This window comes from Atractosteus spatula, chromosome 8 (genome assembly GCF_055471065.1).
Source record: "Atractosteus spatula isolate fAtrSpa1 chromosome 8, fAtrSpa1.hap1, whole genome shotgun sequence".
Classification (NCBI taxonomy): Eukaryota; Metazoa; Chordata; class Actinopteri; order Semionotiformes; family Lepisosteidae; genus Atractosteus; species Atractosteus spatula.
The window spans coordinates 56585893-56600445 of record NC_142713.1 but is presented as its reverse complement, the minus strand read 5'-3'; the positions used below and the strand labels follow the sequence as shown (position 1 = coordinate 56600445).

Sequence of the window (14553 nt, the reverse complement as noted above, 5' to 3'; positions counted from 1 at the left end):
TTTGTATGTGATGTGTAGTTCTACCCTTTTATCATAAGAGTTGAAAGGAGAAACTGGGCTGATAGTTCTCCTGAGCCTCTTACTTTCATAAAAAATGACCAAAAAGACTCCACATCTCTACATTACAAACCAGTGCAGAATACTTGAGCTAGTATAGTAGGGGGGGTAACCTCTGTCCTCACTGCTGTAGCCCCTGGTAAATGAAGACTTGGGTCCCAATTAAATCGTTCTCTGTAATAGTTGGCAGCAGATTTGTAAGTGTCATACTGTAATATGGTAACAGTAAGTCTGTGTATCCTGTAGAAAAAGAGAAAGGCTTCCCTCTTGTAAAAATCCTCTTCCCACTTAAGAAATTTACAAGAATCACATGACACAGTACATTAATTAGTAAACTGACATTTTATTGCTGTGTTTAAAAATGCATTTTGCATTGATACGATAAATTATGTAAGAAAGCTTGTGCTTTTTTTTTGGCAAGTGTATTTTTGCCTTGTTGGATAGGAGTAGCCTCAAAGTGGATTCCTCAACTGGAAATTTAGTTTTAAGGTCAACGGGTGATATAATGCATACAAACCTTGAAGAAGCCCAGAGTATGTACACCTTATTTCTAAGTACCGGTTTTAAACCAGAAGATATTTGTGCATTTGTATTTTCCAATCAACCCTTTTCCTTTTTCACTTTTCCACTTTTCAAAAACATAAGGGATTTAGGTCTTACATTAGCGCATTAGTCATTTTTAATATTTAAAGAATTTTGTTTTGAGTGCACCCACCATCAGGCTTAGAGATAAAGCCCGTAATGGAGATCATCTTCTGTTAGATAAATCATGGAGGTGACAATAACTGCTGGTTTGGCACAGCATCTCTCCCAATCAGCCTAACTTGCATTCAAACGATCAGTGACAAACGTTTCAAGGTTTTCACACACGCTTGCTGAACTCTACCTTAGCAAATCTTCCAGATCAATAAAACATAACTCAAAAAAGATAAGGTGTAATACTCAGTTGAGAATTACACCTTAATTGAAAGACTCCCAAGAGTTAACGTCTGTCTTTCGGTTGCTATCTTAGAAGAAAACTGTCAAAAACAGTTTATAGCTCACATCCTGAGGTCTATACTGTATGCCAGTCAAAGTGAAAAATGGCCTAACTTAAGTAATAGCTATCACCAGTTAGGTTAGGATAAAGAGATCATATATACACTCTCCAGGAACAATAAAAGGTTTCTCAGATTGTAACTTAGACTAGTTAATGGCATCAGCAGACTGACTAATGCATGAGAATGAGGTACAGTATAAAACAGAAAGGAGCTCTAGTTCTAGAGAGGTAGAGAGGGGAGTAAATGTAGGCTCTCCTTACAATACAGAGAACTGGGGTCTCTTGCACAGCCATCTTAAAAAGTTATTTCTCAAGCACTTAGAGAAACTTGTGCATTTAATGAGAACCAACAGATGTTTCAACTCGGTCCTTTTTTAAGTGTTTTTAAACACTACAGATATTAAACAAAGGCACTTGTTATTGAAGTTAAAAATCAGAGCACCTTACTGGAATAATTACACTGCTAATATAAAAACCCTGGTGGTGTAAGCCAGCATTTCCCCCATGTCCTCTTTCTTCTTTGTAATAGGGGAGACAGTCTGTAGAAAAGGAGCAGACCAGCCTAAAGGGGCAGGTCCCCTCTATTGCATATTTCAGCACCCCTCCCAGTGCAGGAACAAGGGGCGCTTTGGAAAGCTGCTCTGCCACTCAGAGAGGCTGCTGTGCTTCCCTGCCGGTCAGTCAGGACTCAAGGCCCAAGGCGTGAGCCAGGTTTCAGAAGTTGGTTCGTAGTCGTTTGTTTTCCTCCTTCAGTCTTTCGATTTCCGCTACCAACGAGTCCGTCACGGAGTACTTCTCTATCAAGGAATGGATTTCGTTCTACAGGGCAGAAAACAAGCAAAATCGAGCAAAAAGCTCAGAGAAAAAGTTCATGAAAGAACAGCAGCACAGAATGTTTACTGTCACTGGCAATCAAGAACAGAATAAGGTTTTCAAGTAAGCAAACTAACCGCATAACGAAAGGGTACCTTGAGCTTCAGCATGAATGAAATTTTACGGGAAAACAGTGCTAGCAATATTTTGCAACAATACCCACCTATTTAACCTTATCTCTTATTTTACTGAAAATGCAAATAGTCTCAGAATATATACAATTGTACAGAGAGGGCAGAGTTGCTTATTAATAATTGAAAATGCTAGTTACAGCAATAATTATTATATTTTTATCAATAATACACTTTAATTATTTATAATAATTTCAAAACTACATCACACTACTTTTACATTGTATAGCAGCTTGGATGGAGGGATCTTTTAACAAATTAATTTCTATAAATAACATTATATTAACTTGATTCACTTACTAGTTGGATGTAGAACTGCCTTATCATCTCAACCTGCAGATTGACAATGTCTCTGTGACATGCCTCTCTGGAGAAAAAAAAAGGAATATAAAAGTTAAGAACTATGACCAAAACCTTCTACCTCCTTCAAAGACTGTATTTTACTGTTAATTTCAAAACAATCCCAGATTATCTCAGACTATAATAATAAACACTGGATATACCTTTAAGAGGAATGCATAATGGTGCCTGTTTTAAAGTTTTACTAAGGAACATATTATTAGGTCTTCAGCTATGAATAAAAATATGACCAAGAGTAGGTAAATAAAATGTGCTGTAATGTCAGTTTTTTTTTTTTACTTTCCATTATCATTCGATTGTTAAAGGTTTGGCAATAAAAATGTCTTAATGATGAAAACCACTAGTAAGCATATTACTGCTATGATTTTCAATTAGCTCTAAATTCATAATTTATTTTATCCTTACTTTTACTCAGACATTTGTTTATAAATACGATAAGTTCCACGTTCTAGTTCTACTAAAAAGTAGGATCCAAGCAAACATCACTGCATCAAATGAATTTAAACTAGCCAGCTGCTAACGACATGATGTGATGTGGAAAACAGTCGTCATTGCCTCTGAAAGCAAAGGAAGTTAGAAGTGTATCGAGCCTTCCTGTAATGTCTGTTACACAGGCTTTGAGCCCGCCCACACGTAACACGTCCCTAAATTGCTCCGAGCATTGACTTTCACGTGTGAGCGAAGCCCAGCTTGCTCAGTGCGCACGGCGCCGAGAGGGAACGCTGCTCAGAGCGCTTGCGGTCGTTTTCAATTTCCGAGAGTCCCGAGCGTTCGCGCGGCTCCGGGGCACCTGAAGTCCTCCAGCGTCTCCTGGATCATGTTCCGGATGAAGTGGATCTGGATGGCAGTGAGGGGCGGGGCCCCGCCCCCCTCTCCGCCGATGGACTCCGCTATCCTCTCGGACAGGGAGGAAGCCAGTCCCGCCGCGACCGCCGAAGACGCCGCCGGAGCTGCGACGAGGAGCACACGCACAGTAAACACAAGACGGCATCATGCCCAGCTAAGCACAGAAACAGGGGACCAAAGCAGACAAGACGTCCATTGTGGGTGTGTGATTTCTTGTGACAATTACCTAAAGAGTGCATACTGGTGATCTTACTCTATGATTTCACCAGAAACGCTTAAGATATTAGAGTTGGGGCTGTGATACCTATCCCATAATGCATTTCAGGGCTTGCTTTCTTTCTTTCTTACTAGGTGCTGCAGGAGGGGCTCCTTTTGGGGTGTCATACAGCAGCTCAGCCTGCACATCCTTCCCTCTCCTCTGGCTGAGCTCCGAGGTCCGGGCATGCTGGGGGCTCAGTTCAGAACCCGGGCTGCCAATCTTGTCCGCCTGCATCGCAGTTCAAAAGAACAGAGTGTCAGAAGAGATCTGAAATGCTCGTGCTGCTGCCTTTCGCCTTCATGCCGGAAGAAAAAAAAAAAACTCTCCCCGTGAATGTTAATAGTTTTCATAAGAAGTTACATCACAGCTTTATTCATTCACTTGAAAGTGTGCCGGTCTTGATTGGAGAGTGGACGATCAATTTCACCGAGTCTTACTTGTTTAGTATCGTGTAGGACTGGCTCCGGCCTGCCAGCTTTGGGCTTTTCGGTCATTTCCTCCTCCTCTTCCCTGACTGGCCTGGGGGAGTCATCAAACACCTGCATGGGACTGTAGCCCTGGACCCCCGGGGTCCCGAGAGGCGTCCTGCGAGCCGGGAGGGTGCTGGAGAACTGCGACAGGAAGTCCAGCACTGCGGCACACGATCAGAGCACAGGATCACTGCATACGTGCCTAACTGACATTACTTTACAGTACGTGTTCTTTCCTCTATTTGACTTGCATTCTTAATAATTAAATTGACTGCTGAGTTTAATCATTTTGAAGCGTTGACACCGATACCAGATTGAACATAAAAATGTAAAATCAAGCCTGGAGAGGTACAGCACAATTTTCTCATTTTGTTTATGATTCTGAATGCTAATGCAATCAATATATTTTAGTTTTTTCTCTTTAGTTTTTGCTGTCCTTTATTGTAAAATATCTTACCCTTAGATGTCTTTAATTTAAGCATTCAGGTTTTGAATAAAATATCAAGACTGAACGTGCAATATGATTTCCTACGAATTTGTAAGTACATACCATCTCCCTTCTTGTAGTCTCCACTTGCTTTTTGAGTTTTGTAATCTAAAAAGAACACACAGGAGTGAGAGAAGAGCTTACAGGCCTAAACCGCTGTAGTCCGAAACTGCCTTACAAGCCCACTCTGTAAAAATACAATATTCACAAATGGCTCAGAAACTCAAATATGGAAAATTCAATTTCTGTAGGATTAGTATTCTAAATCAGACAAATGATCACACTCCTCAATTTTGCAACTTTGAAAACATATTAAGATTGTTTTTTTTATTTATTATATACCATCCATTACCAGTAAGCACATACATACAGTATAATATACTATCCATTATGCTCTTGACATAGCGGTTGAAGCGAGCCACACCTTATTCCAAAACCACAGGAAACACAGTGGGAAAGGTACTGACATGACATGTGTCTGGGAGGTGAAAGGACACCAGATCACCTGGCAAAACTCTACACAGAGATCCCACAGCCAGAGTGAAACACTGGGCTCTGGGGCTGTATCACAGTAATACTAAATCCCAAACCACACTATATATACTATACACCAATAACATTAAACCAGGCATTTGCATTTGGGACTTAGCTTCATGGTCTCACTTGCATTTTAACATCCATCATTCCTTCCATCTTTCAACTGCTTTAGCCAATACAGGGTTGCAGGGGAGCTGGAACAACCTAGCAACAAGTGCAAGCCAAGCTACACAATGGACAGGATGCCAGTCCTGCACTGTAACATGTTCTTATATATTTAATTATTAATAGAGCTTTACTGGATTGGTATGGAAATACTTAGGAATGACATCATGCTGAATTAGAAGACAGAACGGGATTAGGTTTATAATATTACAGAAGATGGTTACTGCAACGTGAGAATCAAGGCCGATCATATTTCAATAATGTGTGTAACATACTGAATTTGGACAAACTGTTCTATAGAAATATATAACCACAACCAAACATGTATTTAGAGTGGTGGTGAATAACAACTGCCGGCATAATTGAGACAATGCCTAGGGAAGTCTATAAATAAACATGCACATGCGCAGCACGAAAAAAAACAACAACATTTTGCAGCAAATAAACTGGAGTTTACCGTCTCTCACAGGCGAGAAGATATCCAGGCTGTTACGCCCCACACTGTTGAACCTGTCAAGGCTGGGGACCTTCTCTGAGCTTCTCAGTACCTCTGTCTCTTTGGAAGGAAAGACATCCAGGCTAGTGCTGTGTGGGATTCCTGTGAAAACACGGACAGAGACTCCTGAACGGCCACTCCACAGCTCAGAAACACTACCAGCAAGGATTTGGACTTATATACCACTGTTCTCTGTTCATTTTTCACCGATAATTAAATACAGTATTATACTGAACAAGAAAGTTCTCTTACAATAAATCACAGATAATATTGGAAATGAATTTGCCTAACTCCAGTTAAACTTTGTGCTGGCATTACTAACCATGAACATGGACAGCTTTGATGAAATATTACCAATACTAAATGCTACAGCTTTGCCACATGTCACTACCATAAACAGTACCACAACGCTGACTGGAGTAAACAGTACTTCTCCAGTACCCCACAGGAAGTATAGTTTAGTTGAAATATGGCGGATGATATCTCCAATTAAAAAGAAAAATAGCAAACTGTTTTGATGGTTTATCATAGAGACACCCAGGCTTCTCAGTGACCATGTTAGCGTTTCTCAAGCCACCGATTCATTTTAAGGTGGGAAGTGTCTCAGAAACCACAGACAAAAAAGTGTAGCGGACTGATGTTAACACAAGTTATTTTCATTTATAGAAAGTAGAAGAACGTAAGCAGTTTGTAGAATTTAGCTAAGGTCACCCAAAGGACAAGATTTACAACCCTTCAAACTCTAGTTTGAAACGGTGCAACCTGAGGCAGGCAGGACTGCTTGTGTGGGGGGGTGGGATCTTGACAAGCAAGTCACACTATTTTAACCGTGATGAACGGAAAGACACAAGGTGAACACGGAGCCCAAGCCCCTGACCTGTGCCTTCGGCCTTGCCGTCTCCTCGGTCTCCCCTGCTCCCGGGGGGGGGCTCAGCGAGGGGCGGGGGTGCCGGGGAGGTGGCCAGGCTGCTGGGGCCGTTGTTGTCCATGGTCTTCACCGCTGCTCTCTTGTTGGGAGCAGACTGGGCGGTGGAAGTCTTGTTGGAAAGCGCTTTGCTCCCAGACTACAATCAAAAAAAAACCCAGGCGTAACATTAGATCCTGCGTCACGTGTGATTAGATTCCGGCAGTCGTCCCACTCCAACATTAAGATCAAGGTCATATTTTCGTTAGGCATCCGTTTTTAGTAATCTCTGAAGTGATACCGAGCGCTGAGAAAGAAACGAATTACTCTGTACGTGTTTTTAGAAAAATAAAATATGAGTGATGTTCGCTCACACCGGAACACATGCCCAATGTTTCCATGGCAACTTTCACCTTCTCATCTACCACTGAAATGACTGTACATGCTGTGGCGGAACATCTACGCCACCTGCTCGCAATATGTAAGACCAGTTTCCGCACCGCACCCCTGCTTAGTCTTGGAGCTCCGTCTTGATCATCCCTGTGCCTCCTACTGTTTTTCCATCGGCCCCGGATCCCGTTTGTGTTTCTTCCGGGCTCGTCTGAGGTTCTCCCCTTGGTGCTCCGCTCTACGTGTTCTCCTGGTCACTGAACCCGCCCGGCTTTTGACGTTGCTACTGGATTTGTCCCCGAATTATTTTTTTGGTGTTACCCATTTCCCCTACACCTGGGCTCAATTCGCTACATCGACTGCTGCTCCAACTTCAGGTAACTAACCTGAAACGAACACCAGACTGCACATCCCGTTAAGTAATGCTAAAGTTTAAAAAAGAAACCCACGCAAACCAGAGTGATCTGTCTAGGCGTACCTTGTGATGGGACGGGGTGTTCTGGAAGCGGAGACAATGCACAGAGGTCTTGTGTGCAGCGACAGTCTTGACAGCGGAGGTCAGCATGCGGAGGTCATAGAGGTACACCTTCCCCTGGGACGAGCCCACAGCCAGCACCGCGCCATCTGGCATGAAGTCTATCGCCGTGAGAGGGGACTCCACACGCAGGCTGCGCAGGACACTGCAGGGACACAGCAAGGGAGCTCTTTTCGTTCAACTAAAAAAAGTCAACTTCAGTTCACACAATTTGGGGGGGGAGGGGAGGCAGAGCACAACGTTCTGCTGCTACTCCGCATTTATCTTCCGGAAGAAAACTAGCAGGGTGTAGATTCTGACACAGTGCAGCCCCCGCGGATACTACACTGCACTGTGCAGATCCAGGCCCAGCTCCGCTGGAGGTCTTACATCTTGCTGGAGGTGTCGTAGCAGATGATCTTCTTGTCCAGGCCCACGGTGACGAAGAGCAGCTCATTGGCGGGAGAGAAGGCCAGCCCAGATGCAGGGGCCTTGTGCGCCCCCTCAAAGGTGTGCTGGTCTTTCTGGGTGTTGGCATCCCACAGCACCACAGAGCCACTGTCAGACACACTGCCCAGCAGGGACTTCTTAAAGTACGAGTACTTCAGGTCATGGATGGGCTGCGGAGAGTGACAGCTGTTTATATCATCTGTTGCAAATGTACTTTCACAATAATGTATTTTAATGGGAAATGGGAGAAACATCAAATGATAAATGGCACAAAAGTAACGCAGAGTAAATTAGAAAATAGTGTAAAGTCTCAGACAGAGTCTGTCCTACAGGCAGACAAATACTAAGAGACTGAAGCAAAACAAGTCATTCTAAGTTACACAAGCCAGACAACTACAATCCTGCAAGGCTCACCTGGTTGGGCCCATGTCCGAAGGGCTTGCTGGAGAGGTTGGTGGTGATGCTGTGCAGAATGATCTCGCCGCTCGTTGAGCCAGAGGCGATGTAGCTGTCACTTCCATTGAAGGCCACACAAGTAACCTCCTCTTTGTGGTCCTGAGAAGAAACACACAGCATTGCTACCGTGAAAAAATTATCATCATAAAGACACATGCTATACAACTAAGGTGTTATTACTGATAAGGCATATAGGCATCCAGAAAATGTAGGTTTTCAGCATAAAATTATCAGTTCATTTAGGATTATTAGACATTTTTGCTAAAGACTGCAGTAAGACGTTAAACATACGTGGAGACATATTGGAAGGAGCTGAAATGGCAGTTATTACAAAGTTTTCATTAAAAAAATACATCTGTTGCAAGTTTTACTGTAATGCGACACTGCTAAATCGCATTACTGAAAATGCAATTCAAAGGTCATTCACATTGTATAACAAGCAAATGCTTATGGGTTGGCTAAAAAAGCAGCACTGGTGTTTTAAAATCATGTTTTTAAATCTATAACTACCCTTGATGTGAACATTTAAGTGGACATTTTTATTTCTAGTGGACAGTTCGCAATTGTGGACTTAAATTTCCTAAGCTTCACAAATTGACATTTTTTCTTATGTCATTCATATTGTCTTAAATAGATTTCAGTTGGAAACTCCAATGAGATAGCCTCTGATGTTAAGTCACAGCCCTTCCCCTCACTTGGCTTGATGCAGTATTCGCATATTCTGCAGGACTGGCTCCGTACAGTGTACAGTGGCACAAAACCAACAATGTCATTACCCGTGGAAAAGTGCAACACTGAGCCAGCTCAGTGAACTCACAGCACCAATGTGGACATGGAAAACCCTGTGATTTTAGAACACAGTAATAATACCAGTAATATACGGCTGCGTATAACACACTGCTGTTGGGTCTCACACCTTTTTCTCTGTATTGGTCCTAAAGGCTGGCTACGCAGCTCTCCTGTTAGACAGCATACCTTGAGGGAGCGATGCAGCTTCTTGGTCTTCAGGTCCCAGATGTGAACCGTGCAGTCCAGGCCACCACTCACCATGAACTGAGATGTGGAGTTCAGGCTCACACGCGTCTGCCTTTTCTGAAAACAGGAAAGGAAAGGTCTTCCTACATTGTGCCTGAACCAGTCGAGCAGGAGCCCCTTTCATCAGAGACTGTGCATTAAGCATACAAAGTCTTGTCAGAGGCAAAGTTTTGTAAGGAACCATCAGAAAGTGAACACAAAGCAGCACAACGGCTTTTTCTTTGTACTTTTATAAATACATTTTTAGTATTTCTGCATAGAGGACAGTAAAATTGTTTAAACCATTACAGTATACGGTCTGCATTAAGGATGGGGGTGAAACCTTTACTATCAATATATCATTTTTCAAATAGCAGATATATCAATTAGTGCAAAAAAAGAGATAGAACAAACTCCACATTCGACATGCAGAGTTACAGATTGAAAATAGAAAGTAGATGAAGGTAAAAGCTCTGTACTCAGAATTTTCTAATGGATTAAAACTTTATACAGAATAAAAGTATAACTTTTATTATGGGGAGTGACCGTTCACTACAATGAGAGATTGTAGAAGACAGATGCAATACCTCACCTTCCTCTTCTATTTAGTCTAGAGCCTGTGGCGGACAGTAACAATGACATTAACTAGCCTTCTTCCTTTTAACCGTTTTGGTCTTTTTTCCTATATTGTCCTCTACCTAATCAGCACCAAGTTCTTCGTGCATCAGCTACCTTCTGTAGTTACATTTTGTTATCATGACCCTGATTAAAAAGGTATAATCTTTGCATAAATAAGTGAACCTCACAGTCCTTTGCAGCCGTGGCTGCTTAGCTCATGAAACACCTTTGTGACGGACAGTGCTTTGCAGAAGCTGGGAGAGTGTCCCAGACTCACCTCCTCAGCAAGCTCCAGCACTGGGACAGGAGAAGACTTACAGCTCGACACCACCAGCTTGTCCCCGCTGGCACTGGCACTAACCAAGAAATGATCTGAGGAGGAAGTCAAGGCCATTGAACACACAAGCTTACGCTTTGCGAAACTGAACTCGGCAATTACACTGCACTGGCAAGCATGACCTCTACACCTTAGACTGATACATTCACATAAAAACAGTACTGGCTTCTAAGATAGCTTAAGACTTTATTTAAGGAAAAAAAAAACAAAATCTCAAAAATAGGCTTTGAACTACAGTACATGAATCAGGATCTGTAGTGGTGCAAGACTGTAACACTGATATTAGACAGCATCATGATTTGTGTAGTCAGGATTTTGTTCCATTCAGATTCATTCTTCCTATTTCAGAGTTTTTTGCAATGATGTACAGCATGGGTAAATCTATACGCTTGAAACACCAGCATAAAACAAGCCCTCATACTAAGCTGATGTGTAATGTTTCAATCACCATCAAATCAACTTTTATCCTCTTAGTTTCAGTTCATATTTCAGACAGCATAGTAGATCCTACCTCATACTGCTTTTCTTGTTACAATTTGAGTTCACCGTTTCTTTCAGAGCGCAGTGGAGCTGTGCTTTATACACAGTTGTACATGACGTGCACAGTCTGCTCCTTTCGTGGCTGAACACACAGGGGTGTAGAGCACAGTGTTACACTGTTCCCACTGTCCGGCTGTAGAGAAATGTCCACCCAAACTGGTCAGTGCATGAACAGACTGTGCTGACCGGTGCGTTAAGGATACTGTTGCTGCTCCAGCACACTCGGGACACAGGGTGAGTGATGCTGTGGGGGTTGAACTGCTCTACTACCGTCATAGAGCTCGAGTTCCAGATCTTCACATCGTCTCCGGATGACACCAGTCGAATGGCCTCATCCATGGATGCACCTGCCAAATCACAAGCAAAGTACTTGAGCACCGAGAGAGAAGACTACAGAAGAGCACATCTCACAGATTGCACGCCATCACAGTGCTGAGTTAGTTAAGTGGATGCCCGAGTTTGGGAAATTGAAAAGGAAATGTTCACTGGCAAAGACTGAAGCATTGGGATAAAAGAGTATGGACTTTCAGTTTTGCAAAGAATGTCAAATGATAATTGTTTTACATATAAAAAAAGCTGCTGGATTTGCAATGTCAACATGCCCTGAAACATCTTTTCAAAAAATACTGCAATCATTATTTAAAGCACTGTGTTGCACAAGCTCAAATTACCAACTCTTTACAATAAGTGAATTACCCATGTTATAACTTGGCCATGTGGAACACAGCTTTCATTTCATTTACTTGGTTGTTTCTGGAGTGTTTTAAGTATAGAAATTATAATATTAGAAAGGAACACTATTATTGCAGAAGGTATGGTCTTGAGTGCTAACTGGTTAATGAAAAATGATTTTAAAACACATTTCAAGCAACACCTCACGCCAGCGATAATGCGCATACAGAAATTTCTACCAGACCTACAGCAGTTGCAAATAAAACAGAACCACCACGTTCACGTCGCACGAACTGCCACTACTGCAGTTTTTGTGTAATGTGATGCCATTGCACAGCTGATGCCCTTCAAAGTGGTGATGGGCTGTTTGTTAGGAACTGCAATGACTACAGCTGCCCAGCAGTGTGCACATCAGCACTCTTGTCCAGCTGGCTAACCAGGAGGTGAGAAAGGTTGCAAACAACAGGAAATATTGCCCAGTTCTGTGAGGGGCAAACTACACATGTACAGAGGCACTACAGAAGGCAAAAGCACTCAGAAATACAAACACAATTGTAAAAACTGGGAATCTGGCACCTGACTGAAAACAAGCACGGACATTGAATACATAAATGTGGAGTATTAGCATACTTAAAACACTAAAAAGGCATATTTATGTCCCTTCAACCCTTGGTGAAACCTTGTTCTTGAAAGAACAGGAAAATACATACACAAATGCTATGACCTACTGGTAATTGTGGGATGCTGAAAAAGGCTACAAGAACAATGTTCTCCTAACCCCCTTATCATTACTGTTATTATCATACAACAATTACCTAGGAATAATTTAGACCACACATGCTCTTATTACTGCGATTCTGCTGAGGTGGGGTTGGCAACAGAACCACCGTTTCATTAAGATCATGGTTTTATGTCTGTTCCTCTGTCGGTGAGTGTTACTCAAAGGTACCCAATCATGAAACTATCCTCACCACCAAATTATTTTGTACAGTGCTTTACATCCTCGTTAGTATGCAGTGAGTGAGCAAGCTTGTCAGTGACTGCTGTTTGCACAGGACTGGACAATGACAGAATTCAGGCTAACATGACATATTAAGAGCTATGCAGTGAAGTGTACAGAACTCTTTTCAATGCCGATGTTGTTAGTGACCAGGATTAGATAAGTGCCTTTGCCTCAATGCACAGGCAGAATGAAGAGATCATTTAAAGCTCCTTAAGTTTTTTGTCCTAAAACTACATTGCATATAACCATTTTCAAAAGTAAGCTCTTAAGAGTGCACATGTACAGTAGCAACATCATGCAGCCTAAATAATTCAAGAAGTCTACAATATAATACAATATGGGGAAGAGCGGTGGCTCTGTGGCTCAGGATCTGCGCCTGTGGCTGGAAGGTTGCCGTTTCAAATCCCGCAGCCAGCAGAGGAATCCTACTCCGTTGGGCTCCTGAGCAAGGCCCTTAACCCCAACTGCTCCAGGGGCGCCTTACAATGGCTGACCCTGCGCTCTGACCCCAAGCTTCTCTCCCTGTCTGTGTGTCTCATGGAGAGCAAGTTGGGGTATGCGAAAAGATAATTCCTAATGCAAGAAATTGTAAAGGGTTAATAAAGTAAAGTAATGGTAATGTTAATATAATAGGAAAATGCACGCTTTATTTCTGCAAACCGCCTCAAGGTGTTTGTCTAAATGTCATTTTCTCCAGCTCTGTAAGCGTATTTATTAACTTCAAAATCCGCATGGCAAACTTCGGAATTCTTTTAAAATAAGAAATACCACAAAGCATATTTAATGTGGCCAGAAACTCGTATTATTCATGTAAATGTGAAAATAAAGTTTTATGTGGGTTTCACCTATACATTCACTCACAGATCAAATGAATACAGTTACGTGAATAAATCGCAGCTAAATCCAGCATGACAAGTCTACCTGACAGCGAGACTGGGAAATATCTACAGATGCGTCACGTTTACAGATACATTTGAAAATCGCAATACAGACAATTAGGCCAATATCGAGCCGCAGTCTTCAACGTGAATCGCAGCATTAAAGCGGGACCCGCTAAATTCGGATCATCAGCTGCTGTTATTTAATTGAAACAAAACGGCAGGCTTATCAATATCAATACCAACTGTTGCTGGGACAACCTAACAATAAATAAGTAGTTTCTGGTCAGCTTTTATTTTTTTTTTTGCACACAGTTACGATTCGCCCTCTTGCAACTCGTTGCCTTTCGCTAAGGTTTTCACGTCTGCTGTTTATGTAGGTGTACATACTTGACAAGGATTATCCTATAATTAGCAGCGGACTCGAACTCCCCAGAACCAGGACCCTTACCTTGGCTACTTCCCTCGACTAGCAGGTGGTATTTATTCCCTCCCCCAGTTTTCCTGCAGCACAGCAGGTCCAGTCCCTCTATGGTTTTGTGGCGCGGGGGGTGGTGGTTTTGCGTTACTCCACGGTTGTCTTCGCCACCCTTCTCTCTCTTCGCCACTTCAGTCTTCACTCTGTTCAACGCCGCACTAAAGTTTCCGGCCCCCCGCAGGAATTTCCGCGCCTGCAGGCTCCGCGGCGCCCGCCGCTACGGCAACGCGGCGGGGCCAAGAGGCGAACTCGACCGTGCGGCTCCCGAGAGGACTGGCCGGGTGGGAGCTCAGCGCATCTGGCTCTCGGCTTGCAAAGCACAGACTCGTCTACGTCAGCAGATGCGATCTGACGCTCGCATACCGTAACGCTGTATTGCAGAAAGTACCGCAAAGTTTAAATGCATTGGCAGTTCATACTACCAGCGTGTGCGATTCGCCCAACGTCTGTTTGTTTTCCCATTGAAATCCGTTTGTAGTAACTTCGTACTTTACTGTAGTAAATTCGTTTGAATTGCCGTTGTTTGTGTTAACAGGGGTGCGGTTACGCGGTTGTTGATGGGTAGATAAAACTCCTGCT

At 42.8% G+C, this 14553-nt stretch overlaps 1 protein-coding gene across 1 annotated transcript; it reads right to left on the bottom strand.

The window, feature by feature from the left end:
* Positions 1-380: 380 nt before the first annotated feature.
* On the bottom strand, positions 381-14288 carry nedd1 (NEDD1 gamma-tubulin ring complex targeting factor). Its single transcript, XM_088923733.1, has 15 exons — positions 13948-14288; positions 11147-11290; positions 10344-10438; positions 9410-9526; positions 8393-8533; positions 7919-8148; positions 7493-7694; positions 6598-6784; positions 5682-5822; positions 4586-4630; positions 4003-4196; positions 3655-3793; positions 3251-3410; positions 2401-2467; positions 381-1915 (listed from the first exon to the last, which is right to left on the bottom strand). Exons 2-15 carry the CDS (start codon positions 11280-11282, stop codon positions 1811-1813), a joined length of 1959 nt encoding a protein of 652 aa, XP_088779859.1. The 5' UTR covers positions 11283-11290; positions 13948-14288; the 3' UTR covers positions 381-1810.
* Between the last annotated feature and the right edge of the window lie 265 nt (positions 14289-14553).